This window comes from Phyllobates terribilis, unplaced genomic scaffold (assembly GCF_046119375.1).
Source record: "Phyllobates terribilis strain yellow unplaced genomic scaffold, ASM4611937v1 Scaffold_4__5_contigs__length_816908805, whole genome shotgun sequence".
Lineage (NCBI taxonomy): Eukaryota > Metazoa > Chordata > Amphibia > Anura > Dendrobatidae > Phyllobates > Phyllobates terribilis.
This window is the reverse complement of record NW_027362764.1, coordinates 53,543,283-53,556,530: the sequence shown is the minus strand read 5'-3', so window position 1 is coordinate 53,556,530 and position 13,248 is coordinate 53,543,283. Positions and strand designations below refer to the sequence as shown.

Here is a 13,248-nt window from a genome sequence, read left to right as displayed (position 1 = left end):
ATTTGGAATTTTTTTTTTCCATTATTGAAATAGACCCTGCGATCCTTTGATATCTTACATAATACACTGCACTACTTATGTATCACAGTGTCTCATGCCTAGTAGTGCAGGGCATCATAGGTCTATATACCTGGCAAACGAGGAGAGTCTTATTAGGAACCAAAGCAACTCATCGCCCCCTGGTGTCTGAATCACAGGTGCAATCTATGGACTGACAGAAATACTCTCTATGGCTTAACCCCCTAGATGCAATGGTTACTAATAACCACAGCATCTAAGAGTGGCTTCTGAGACATCCAATGAGTTAAGTAAACTTTTCATGTAGGCCATGAAACATTATTAGAAAGTGGCCTGAACATTTAACATCTCTGCATTGCATTATCCCTCTATGCTGCTCCTCCAGGAAATCTACAAATAATTTAAAGGAGCCACTTTGACAAAGAAAGACTCAACCTATATCAAGAGGAATAGTAGAGGAACACCCAGACACAAAGTCCTAAAAAAAAAAAAAATAGACGTCTAGATGCTCTAAAACAGACGAGTCAGAAGAGGCGACCATAATCCACAGGAGTGTAGAGAGAATACTTACGTATCGGTCTAAACTCCATCGAAACCACCACTCGTAGACTTCGCCATTTAACTCAAACAGTTTAGAGGTCGGCCAAAGAGAGAAGATCTTCTCGAAGGAATCCTGGAAGGAAAGAGCAGAAAGTCAGAGTATATAGTGGGGGGTAAATGAGCACAAGAAGATCTACACTAGTAATGTGCCGTATTGTGACCCCCGAGTGTGGCGTTCACACATTTTACCTCTGTGTAATCAAGCGGTATCCACATAAGGACCCGTAGGATCTCCAGACCGGACAGAGGTAGACTCTGGTCATATTTATTAGGATCTTTAGAAGCTAAAAACCATAATGTATCCCCCCCTCCCCCACTGCACGTAGTCAGCCCTCCATGACCCTCACAGTCCTCATTTATAGGGAAGGTCCACGTAGGGAAGTGCAGCGTACCTGAGCAAGAGACAGGACGTAGATGCACAGCAGCAGGAAGCCGAGCTTCAACACCAGCCCGACATACCAAATGTTATTAGCTGGAGGAGAGGAAACACAAAATTAACATGATGGACAAACAGATCCAAATTATTACAGAAATTATTTAAATTTACAACATTTTTGTGAAAAACATCTGACAGACTTATCTCCCGCTCCTCCAGCATGCACATCTCCGGGGAGGTAAAACCTACCGGACGGGCAAGTGTTTGCAGTCGATTTTTAAGGTCCTTCTGTACGGACCACGAACATCGGAATTAAAAAAAAAAAACCTGTATAGTCTTCACCTTACCGCTGATCTCTCGGACTACCGTCCAGTCCTATGCTTTCCGCCGTCACGCGCCACATCTCGGGCCGTCTCCAGGCATGGAGACCATTGCGTATCTCTAAGACTTCCAGCCACATCCATGCCCCGGACCTTAAAACATGGAGCAACCCAAGGCCTGAATGTGGCCGCAAGTCCTAGTTTATAGTGAAGAGGCCAAAAATGTGGCACCCCCTAAGGCGGTAAGATGAGGACTGTATGACGGGTGGCTACCAGCAGGGTGGCCAGTATAATTTTCTTTATCCCCCAACCTTGTTCCTACTTACAAACATATCTGGGTTACGAAAAAAGCTACAGAACATATCTGCCTGTATTGGTTATTTTTTATGTATTTTATGTTTTTATTTTATTATTTTGCAGCCCCAAACAAAAAAAAAAAGGATTAAAGAGTTGAAAAGGTTAAAAACAGACAATTGAATTGACCCACAAAAACAGAGATAAGCAACATACACTAAAGGTGTAAATTCAGAATAGACCAGGGGTGGTCGTTACCATTTGCTTTCTTCTGGGTGATCTGTGGCCATAAAGCCAAGGATCCATAAATCACCATGAACCAGAAAGTGACCAACGGGACAAAGTAGTAGAACTGGTATGGCCGGTCCATGACGATGCAGAGGACGACCACCAAGAAGTTCAGGCGGAATAAGACCTGTGACCACAGAGGAGGACGCCATTAATTACATCAAGCAGATTAAATAGGACGTTTAAAAAAAAATGTGAATTTTAATATGAAAGTCTCTCTTATTTAAGTCTATGGAAATAGAAAAATGGTCAAGCCAGAGCAGGCTCCTCTACAGCAAATTTTGATGCGCTTCTTCACATTGGGTATCAAATCCCATCAGCAGAGCGTCCCCCAGAGGAACAATGGAATATTTACCCGAGAGCTATTAATGCAGTTACATTACTAATCTGCCAAAATATCCCTTACCTGGGAGATGCGGTAGATTCCAAAATCTCCTTTTAACCAGAAATAGGAAAAGTGTCCGTATCCCGTCTGAAATAAATAGGCAGCGACCAGAACCCGTACGTGCATGTACACCGGCAGAAACTAGGAGGGAAGGAAGAGAAGTCATTAGTGGTCACATTAAGTGTGTATACGAGGTGCTGCAGCGGCCGAGGGTGTGTTGTGAGGTGCTGCAGCGGCCGAGGGTGTGTTGTGAGGTGCTGCAGCGGCCGAGGGTGTGTTGTGAGGTGCTGCAGCGGCCGAGGGTGTGTTGTGAGGTGCTGCAGCGGCCGAGGGTGTGTTGTGAGGTGCTGCAGCGGCCGAGGGTGTGTTGTGAGGTGCTGCAGCGGCCGAGGGTGTGTTGTGAGGTGCTGCAGCGGCCGAGGGTGTGTTGTGAGGTGCTGCAGCGGCCGAGGGTGTGTTGTGAGGTGCTGCAGCGGCCGAGGGTGTGTTGTGAGGTGCTGCAGCGGCCGAGGGTGTGTTTTGAGGTGCTGCAGCGGCTGAGGGTGTGTTTTGAGGTGCTGCAGCGGCCGAGGGTGTGTTGTGAGGTGCTGCAGCGGCCGAGGGTGTGTTTTGAGGTGCTGAAGCGGCTGAGTGTGTGTTGTGAGGTGCTGCAGCGGCTGAGTGTGTGTTGTGAGGTGCTGCAGCGGCCGAGGGTGTGTTGTGAGGTGCTGCAGCGGCTGAGGGTGTGTTTTGAGGTGCTGCAGCGGCTGAGTGTGTGTTGTGAGGTGCTGCAGCGGCTGAGTGTGTGTTGTGAGGTTCTGCAGCAGCTGCCTCTTTTGCAGTGAGGGAGCCCTACATGTCAGTCCATGGTTGGCCCCACGGATGGAGTATTCTGCAGTCAGAGATCAGTGGCGTCAATGTACTGCCGCCGCTGGTCCTCATATCACCCGTTATTTGCATATTTTCCTTCCTCTGCAGTGACGATACTCACAGAGCTGGCTCCGGATATGTGATAGATTAATATGACGAGCTGCATCCATCCCTTCCACTCATCAGTTTGATCCCGATTCAGCAATTTGGTCTGAAACCAAACAAGAAAGAGAAAGTTGGTGTCAGCGCCGGTATAAGGACCACGTAAACCTTCTCTACGCTCCCCAAACTGACAATCAATATAGGGGCACTGCTTGTGGTCATATCTGCAAATGCTGCCTCCTGCAACAAGGCAGAAAAACACCACTGTCTCACCAAGTACAACAATCAAACGCCACTCCACCGGCCGTGTGGCCGCTGCAGCCAATCACTGCCTGAAGCGGTGACCGACATATTACTAACATCCTGTGATTGACTACATCAGTCACATGTCAGTCTGCAGCGAGCAGGAAGTAATTACTGAAAAGCTCTATGTGATAGAAAAGTACAAAGTACAGAGACTGCGGAGAGAACTCTCCTCACACCACGGTATGTAATAAAGAGAAAAACAGAAACCAACACCCCGCTGCAACAACAGAGGGGCCGATGTCTGACTACAGGCGTAATATCACAGTGACGCCCGGACATTCCTGCACCGCATACATAAAAGGTTATAGAAAGTCACTGTGTACAAACATTACATTACTGATCCAGAGTTACACCCTGTATTATACTCCAGAGCTGCACTCACTATTCTGCTGGTGCTGTCACTGTGTACATACATTACATTACTGATCCTGAGTTACATCCTGTATTATACTCCAGAGCTGCACTCACTATTCTGCTGGTGCAGTCACTGTGCACATACATTACATTACTGATCCTGAGTTACATCCTGTATTATACTCCAGAGCTGCACTCACTATTCTGCTGGTGCAGTCACTGTGTACATACATTACATTACTGATCCTGTACTGATCCTGAGTTACATCCTGTATTATACTCCAGAGCTGCACTCACTATTCTGCTGGTGCAGTCACTGTGTACATACATTACATTACTGATCCTGCACTGATCCTGAGTTACATCCTGTATTATACTCCAGAGCTGTACTCACTATTCTGCTGGTGCAGTCACTGTGTACATACATTACATTACTGATCCTGAGTTACATCCTGTATTATACTCCAGAGCTGCACTCACTATTCTGCTGGTGCAGTCACTGTGTACATACATTACATTACTGATTCTGAGTTACATCCTGTATTATACCCCAGAGCTGCACTCGCTATTCTGCTGGTGCAGTCACTGTGTACATACATTACATTACTGATCCTGTACTGATCCTGAGTTACATCCTGTATTATACTCCAGAGCTGCACTCACTATTCTGCTGGTGCAGTCACTGTGTACATACATTACATTACTGATCCTGTACTGATCCTGAGTTACATCCTGTATTATACTCCAGAGCTGCACTCCCTATTCTGCTGGTGCAGTCACTGTGTACATACATTACATTACTGATCCTGTACTGATCCTGAGTTACATCCTGTATTATACTCCAGAGCTGCACTCACTATTCTGCTGGTGCAGTCACTGTGTACATACATTACATTACAGATCCTGTACTGATCCTGAGTTACATCCTGTATTATACTCCAGAGCTGCACTCACTATTCTGCTGGTGGAGTCACTGTGTACATATATTACATTACTGAACCTCAGTTACCTCCTGTATTATACTCCAGAGCAGCACTCACTATTCTGCTGGTGCAGTCACTGTGTACATGCATTACATTACTGATCCTGTACTGATCCTGAGTTACATCCTGTATTATACTCCAGAGCTGCACTCCCTATTCTGCTGGTGCAGTCACTGTGTACATTACTGATCCTGTACTGATCCTGAGTTACATCCTGTATTATACTCCAGAGCTGCACTCACTATTCTGCTGGTGCAGTCACTGTGTACATACATTACATTACTGATCCTGTACTGATCCTGAGTTACATCCTGTATTATACTCCAGAGCTGCACTCACTATTCTGCTGGTGCAGTCACTGTGTACATACATTACATTACGGATCCTGTACTGATCCTGAGTTACATCCTGTATTATACTCCAGAGCTGCACTCACTATTCTGCTGGTGGAGTCACTGTGTACATATATTACATTACTGATCCTGAGTTACATCCTGTATTATACTCCAGAGCTGCACTCCCTATTCTGCTGGTGCAGTCACTGTGTACATTACTGATCCTGTACTGATCCTGAGTTACATCCTGTATTATACTCCAGAGCTGCACTCACTATTCTGCTGGTGCAGTCACTGTGTACATACATTACATTACTGATCCTGTACTGATCCTGAGTTACATCCTGTATTATACTCCAGAGCTGCACTCCCTATTCTGCTGGTGCAGTCACTGTGTACATACATTACATTACTGATCCTGAGTTACATCCTGTATTATACTCCAGAGCTGCACTCACTATTCTGCTGGTGCAGTCACTGTGTACATGCATTACATTACTGATCCTGAGTTACATCCTGTATTATACTCCAGAGCTGCACTCACTATTCTGCTGGTGCAGTCACTGTGTACATACATTACTGATCCTGTACTGATCCTGAGTTACATCCTGTATTCTACTCCAGAGCTGCACTCACTATTCTGCTTGTTACATTACAGAGTGCAGAGAAGCCCACCATGAGGCCGACGTTACCTCCTTTGTGTTCTCATTGTAGAAGACCCCCAGCACCAGGATGTAGATGATGGGTATGAAGAACGAGGAGTGGGTATAGAACTTGTTTTCCTTCATGTACAGGTTGGCGCGGTCACAGAAGTAGAAGTACGCCATGATGAGCCCGAGCTTGGCAAAGGAGAACAGAGCGACCTCCAGGGTGGAGGCGGCGGGGTTGACGGTGGCCGGCTTCTTCTCCTCCCCGCTCTCTATGTCTGTGCACATCTTGTTCTTCCGGTGTTTGTTCCTCTGGATCACGCTGATCGCCACGTAGGCCCCGATGGATAAAGCAAAGAAACTGGTAGCCAACTTCTGTATGAGGGTGAGCGGAGGGGTGGGCTGGCAGCAGGAGCCATCGATGGGCTGGAGGATTTTATTGCAGTAGGAATTCATTAGGATCATGGCGCTCTGCAAGATAGGACAGTATTACATGTAGATATTATTACACTGTCATGTCCTCCCCGCTGGCCACAGATCACCCTCTATGCCCGAGATGGCCCCAGTCCGCACCCATTGTCCTGCAGATTGTCACTGGACACCCACATTCTCACAGATGGACATATGACATTCACAATCCCACAGACAGCCTTAAAATGTCCACTGTCCCCAGGTTAGTCGCAAGGCGGCGCCGCGTCGGCCCAGAGTTCCGCAAGGCGGCGCCGCGTCGGCCCAGAGTCCCGCAAGGCGGCGCCGCGTCGGCCCAGAGTCCCGCAAGGCGGCGCCGCGTCGGCCCAGAGTCCCGCAAGGCGGCGCCGCGTCGGCCCAGAGTCCCGCAAGGCGGCGCCGCGTCGGCACTTACTATATCTCTGCTGGTCTCTGGGATATGAAGACCATCCAAGGATTGCTCTATAGTTTCTTCTGAGATGAGCCTGGAGACGCTAAAAATTTTGATTTTGGATCTTGATTTTCTATTGGTGCCATTTAAAATCGCTGCCGCAACTTCGTTGTAAGCGTTGATCCGCGCGTTGGTGATCATCCTGCGACTTTCAGCTAATAACTGTTCGTAGACGGGATCTGTAAGTGAGAAGAGGACACGAGGTTTACATCAACGACGGAAACCACAGATTCATCTCGTTGCGTCTGCGCCGTCTCACTCATGTTGTGAGGAGGCCGGTCAGACATGGACATGGTCTCGTGCCGCTTCTGCCTGGACATAAAACACTCGGCACCTTGTAAGATCCAGTAGACGTCACTGGTGTCCGCCAGCCTCCCCAGGAACGGCTCCACATCCGTCAGGTTCACCTTGTACTGGGCCAGAGACTCCGCGCTGCCATTGTTTATCTTTATCGACCACTGAGAAGAAAGAGGAAACTTTCATTGTTACATTTCATTATTCTTACAAGTCACAGTATATTGTGGGCACAATTATATTCGCATTGTCTACCGAGCACAATATTTTTTTCCCATGATTGTCCTAATGTTTAAGACAAAAAAGGGGAGAGAAAAAAAGAAAAAAAAAAAATCACCATTTTTGGGGTTTAGAATTGTAAAAGGTAACTTTGTTCTATTGGTTAGTCTGGTGATTGTAAATTTATATTGTTTGTTTTCCTTAGTTAACCCCTTAGGGATAGAGGTGATTTTTCATTTTTTGCTCCCCTTTTTCCAAGATCCATAGTTTGTTATTTTTCCATCGATATGGCCATATGAGGGCTAGTTTTTTGCGTGACGAGTTGTAATGTTTGATGGACACCATTTACTGTATCATGTGATGTACTGGAAAGTGGGGAAAAAATCCAAGTCTGTCAAAATAACAACAACAACAAAAAAAGCGCGATTACTTTTTGGGTTTATTAGGTTTATTATTTACAGCATTCATTTTACAGTAAAACTAACTGGGCAATAGGATTCTTTAGGTCAGAACAATTATGCAGATACCAAACATTTATAGTTTCTATTTTATTTAAATGGTGAACAAAAAAAAAAAAATCTGAAATTTGAACACTGTATATAATATATCATTTTTTGTTCCCAGTGTCAATGTTTTCATTGGGATCACTTTGGGGGAAAATAGGATGTTTTGATCGCCTGCTATTACTTTTTTTTATGAAATTGCAGAGACTGAAAAACAGAAATTCTGGCGTTTTGATTATTTTAATTTCTCGTTACGCCGCTTACCGATCGGAATAATTTTGTGTTTTCATAAATCGGACTTTTACAAATGCAGCGACACCAAAATATGTATATTTTTTATTTCTTAATTTTTACAGGGGAAAAGGGGGGTGCTTTTAACTTTTAAAAATATTTTTTAACTTTTTTTTTTTTTTTTTACTTTTCACTGTATTTGCTGCGATCATCTGAGCACTTGTGCTATATACAGCAATGCACAGTTAGTGCTGGTAATGGCGTCGGGGTGGAGGGACACATGCAGCATCTAAGCAGTTTTACTGTTAGGATCTGATAATACAGGACAAAGTCACCACCCATACAGTAAGGTTCGGGTCAGCTCCGGAAGGCCGCACCATACAGTAAGGATCGGGCCGGCTCCGGAAGGCCGCACCATACAGTAAGGATCGGGCCGGCTCCGGAAGGCCGCACCATACAGTAAGGATCGGGCCGGCTCCGGAAGGCCGCACCATACAGTAAGGATCGGGCCGGCTCCGGAAGGCCGCACCATATAGTAAGGATCGGGCCGGCTCTGGAAGGCCGTACCATACAGTAAGGATCGGGCCAGCTCTGGAAGGCCGTACCATACAGTAAGTATCGGGCCAGCTCTGGAAGGCCGTACCATACAGTAAGTATCGGGCCAGCTCTGGAAGGCTGCCCCATACAGTAAGGATTGGGCCAAATCCAGAGCCCACACCATACAGTAAGGGTCGGGCCAGCTCTGGAGCCTGCACCATACAGTAAGGATCGGGTCAGCTCCGGGAGCCCGCACCACACAGTACATACATACAAGCTGTAGATGAAGGGGTTAATGAGAAAATGAGACCTTCTCATCTACAGATGAAACACGTATTAATGAGCCGACTTAAATGGGCGGTTTTATCACCCAATCAGGGTCCTCAGTGTACATAGTTACAGGATTATTAGCGGCTTACCGTGGCGGCTCCGGCTACAACAATTTGGGGCTTTGATGATGGGCTCTGGAAGCAAGAAAATAAACTACATTAAATGCAGGAAGAGACTCCACCCGACATTTACTACAACTTTATTTTTGACAAAACCCAAGATAGAAACATAATATAGGGTGCTTTATTAACAGAATTTTGATCAAAAAATGCAAAAGCCATCCCACCACATCAGGGTGACCCTAATCGGGATGGTCCTAACCGTCCCGATAAGGGTCACCGTGATGTGGTGGGATGGCTTTTGCATTTTTTTTTTATCAAAATTATGTTAATAAAGCACCCTATATTATTTTAATGCACTATTGCTGTCTATTCATTTACTGCAGGTTATTTGCTTATTAGGTTTCTATCTTGGGTTTTGTCTGTTTAGTGGTCAGTGTGCACTTACATGCTGCATGCACACCAACATATATCCCAGTTCCTTTCTTTGAACTTTATATTTGACATAGTAATTATCCAGACATACAGTGGATATAAAAAGTTTACACATCCCCGTTAAAATGTCATGGTTTTGACATGTAAAAAAAAAAAAATCCTAACAAGAAGAACCATCTAAGATCTTTTTCCGCCTTTAATGTCACCCATAATTTATACAATTCACTAAAACCTTTTTGGGTGGGGAAAAAAATAAATAAAATAATGCGGTTGCATAAATTTGCACACCCTTAAACTAAAACTTTGTTGAAGTCTTCTTTGAATTTATGACGGCATTCAGAATTTTTGGGTCGGAGTATGTTAGCGCGGCACATCTATAATTGCCGATCTTCACCCCCTCTCCCATGCAATAACTCCATATCTGTCAGATTGCAGGGGATATCTCTTGTGTAAAGCGCCCTCTTCAGGTCACCCACAGATTATTACTTGGATTCAGGTCTGGGCTTGGGCTGGGGCATTCCAAAACTTTCTTCTGGGGAAGTTGTTCTCTGGGTGATTTGTCGCTAAAGGTCGGTGTCGTGCTAAAAGGTGAAATTCATTTTCATCTTTTTAGCCGAAGCCTGAATGTTTTGTTGCAATGCTGACTGATATTTGGAACTGTTCGTAATTCCCTCCACTTTAACTAAAAGCCTCATTTCTAGCTGCTGGAAACAGCTTCAAAAGCACAATGCAGCCTCCACTATGCCTCACTGTGGGTATGGTGTTCTTTTGGTGATGCACAGTGTTGGATTTGAAAATTTTGTTATTTAAGGACAAAAAGTTCTACCTTGGTCTCATCAGACATAACACATTTTCCCATATGGCTTTTGCCAGACTTGATGTAGGTGAAAAGGCTTCCGTCTTGAATTCCTGCAGCTCCTTTAATGTTATTGTATCCCTATTAGCAGTTCCCCAGACCAAATTTCTTCTTGTCATCAATTTGTCAGAGACATCCAGGTAAAGTCATTGTTGTGCCAAATTTAAACCACTTCTTGATGATGTCCTCGCAGTGTTGTGTGGTAGATCTAATGCCATAGAAACCTTCTCCTGACTGATAACTTAAGTATGAGATCCCTTTGCTGTGTTGTCAGCTGTTTATGAACCTTGGATTTAGCTGAAAAATGCAACTAAAAAAAATATGTCAGGAAAATCCTCCTAGGACAGTGAAACAGTATGGGGTTAATCAGAATCGCTGTAAATGATGGCAGCCGATCACTGACTACTATGGAACAGGAGTGTAAATGTGATTGTGGCTGTATCAGAATTAGCCAATTATAAGACGGTGTTTACACTTATGCAGCCACATTATTTCACACTTCTGCAAGCACATGATTTCAGTTTGTTTCTCAATGGAGTTTTACATATTATGGGCAACATTAAAGTTGGAAAAATGATTGTTCCAGGCATTTCTATACTAAGAATAATGCGACCCCTATATTGTCAAAATCAGTTGGATACTCAGCGATCAAAATATCCCCTTTAATGACATATTATGGGACCTGTATAAATCTGTATGCAGTGAGCACCACCTAGTGGTGGCTGATGTTCACTTTTAAAAGGGATATTCCAGTTTAGTTGTGGTTTATATATAAGGGGACTATATATTGTTTTCATGTTTGAGAAATCATGCTTGCGAAATTGTCTTTTACCATTGACTCAGACCAGCAGAGAATGGATCAGTCCTATGTAGGCATCAATAGACTAACTAAACATGGCACTAGTCACGTTACCTGTACCCCAATTTATCATATGTCCCTCCGAACTATAAGAATAGCACTATTGATCACTATTGAGTGTCTGTACTTGTATACACGGCCACTCGCTCGCCCGCCCCTCCGTAACGCACGCCTGCTGTTTATGAAGTTAGTAAAACTTTAATAGAAATGCTCAGGTCGGTCAGGGAGGTTCACAATATCACAAAAAGTAGTCATAGCTTCGTTTTCAGGAAGAAAGTGTCAGCACGAACCTCGATCAGAGTCTGAAAGCATTGCTTCATGGAGCCGTTCACCTCCGGATACCACAAGAAATCCTGTAAGGAAATAAAACATCCGTTTTGTCATTGTTTCATAATCCGTCACCATCATTATGTAGATAAGGCCGGTCTTCAGGGGGCTAACCTGTAACCCCTTGATAGCAGAATTCTCCATCCCCAGGACAGGCCATAAATGTGTGACATATAAGGGTTACACACATATACAGCAAAAAATGGCAGAATTAAAATATAACTTTTAATGGGATAATTAAAATCTAAAATAGTATCTAGATACACACAAACAAACATAAATAGGGATGTTATTCACCCAGTGGGGTGGACTAGTTCAGAAAATACAACAGGAGATATATGTTCCTTAATTTACTACAATAATGTTTACTCCTTAATAGTAGAGAGAGACTATCATATGCAAACAGTGGAAATTCATAAGTAGAAAGAAAAGGAACAATCTCACCGGTCCTGCAGCACGGATTTCTCCACAGAATAGCACAGGGTTAATCCAGCGGTCATCCACCTCTGACCCTATAATGCCCTGTTCTCATATGCTGTCCCTAGGACCCCAAAGCTCCCGCCCTAACAAGGGCAGTCCACAGCTGACCCTAAAGATCTGATCAGCCCTACATAGACCCTACAGAAGTTTCCCAACGCGTTTCCTCACCATCAAGTGATTCATCAGGGGAGTAACAGAAAAATTATTATCAATGGTCTAGGGTATGGTAACCCTCCATGCAGGTATATAGAAAAGGCAGTGGCAAAATGGCCACAGGTTGATTGCCTTAAGTATGTTCAGGTACAATTAATCCAAATAATTCCCATGTGTGTACCTTGAGACACATCTGGTCTCATTGGATAACACCGTAAATAGCAGCGAACTTTAGCCAATTAAAGCTCGTATATGCAAATGCCCCCTGCAGGAGCTAAACCCACCCACACATACATGCCCCAGCGATCCACAAACGCCCCATAAAGGGCAGACAGCGATCCCCTACCCCCCAAGGCAGGATCCCCCCCGAGGAGACACATCTAAGACCCCCACAAAGAAAAATCCATTATAAGACCCCCTGAAAACGAGACAATCTAACACTTCCCATGCAGTATGCTCCATTCCCACGCCTTGGAACGCTGTTTGCGCTCCACCGATGTCACTTCCGGTCATGTGATCCACACCGCGGCGTCACTTCCAGTTTCTTGGAACGCAAGCCTGCGCTCCACCGCCCCATAGCCATCTCACAGACCCAAAATCAGTGGTCTCAGCAAGCATAGCACAATGACCGACCACAAAGAGCATCCCCACTATGTCATAAAGCCTGCACAATGCCCCTAAAGAGGGAATGTGCAAATGACAAAAAAAGGGGGGGGGGGGGGGAACGCCTCGTATACATAAGATCTATAAGACACACCCCCTATCTATCTATATATATATATATATATATATATATATATATATATATATATATATATATATATATATATATATATATATATATATATATATATATATATATATATATATACACCTCATAAGCTTAAAGCCACACAACCTCCAGTGGGAGGATAAAAATGCAAAGAGTGAGGATATGTACAGGGGTTTATAAACGATCTTAGATAGCATGGGATAAGAGGGCATAATCAGTACATAGGAAACGAATAAGTGGTGAAAAGGGGGGTGAAGATATAGGGGGGTATAGAATCTGATATTGGTATGGCAGGTTTTCTCTCCATGAATTTTGACACAGAACAGTGGCTAGTGGAGGCTAAGGAGGTCTTTTCAGAACAAGTGTTTACTCAAAAGAAATATAGACCCACGTATAAGGCTGCATTCAGAGAGCTGACTAGGGCCTATAAGGATAAAA

General features: G+C 44.4%; 1 protein-coding gene across 1 annotated transcript in view; it reads right to left on the bottom strand.

Moving 5' to 3' along the window:
* The window catches only part of CASD1 (CAS1 domain containing 1), a 33,707-nt gene that overhangs the window by 8,114 nt on the left and 12,345 nt on the right, over positions 1-13,248 (bottom strand). The window contains exons 6-15 of the mRNA XM_073677332.1: positions 11,369-11,431; positions 8,959-9,003; positions 7,090-7,213; positions 6,720-6,934; positions 5,903-6,328; positions 3,252-3,341; positions 2,303-2,422; positions 1,867-2,023; positions 1,011-1,090; positions 590-691 (exon numbers count right to left, since the gene is read on the bottom strand). Of these exons, the coding sequence (XP_073533433.1) occupies positions 590-691; positions 1,011-1,090; positions 1,867-2,023; positions 2,303-2,422; positions 3,252-3,341; positions 5,903-6,328; positions 6,720-6,934; positions 7,090-7,213; positions 8,959-9,003; positions 11,369-11,431 (1,422 nt within the window). The remainder of the gene's footprint in view (positions 1-589; positions 692-1,010; positions 1,091-1,866; positions 2,024-2,302; positions 2,423-3,251; positions 3,342-5,902; positions 6,329-6,719; positions 6,935-7,089; positions 7,214-8,958; positions 9,004-11,368; positions 11,432-13,248) is intronic.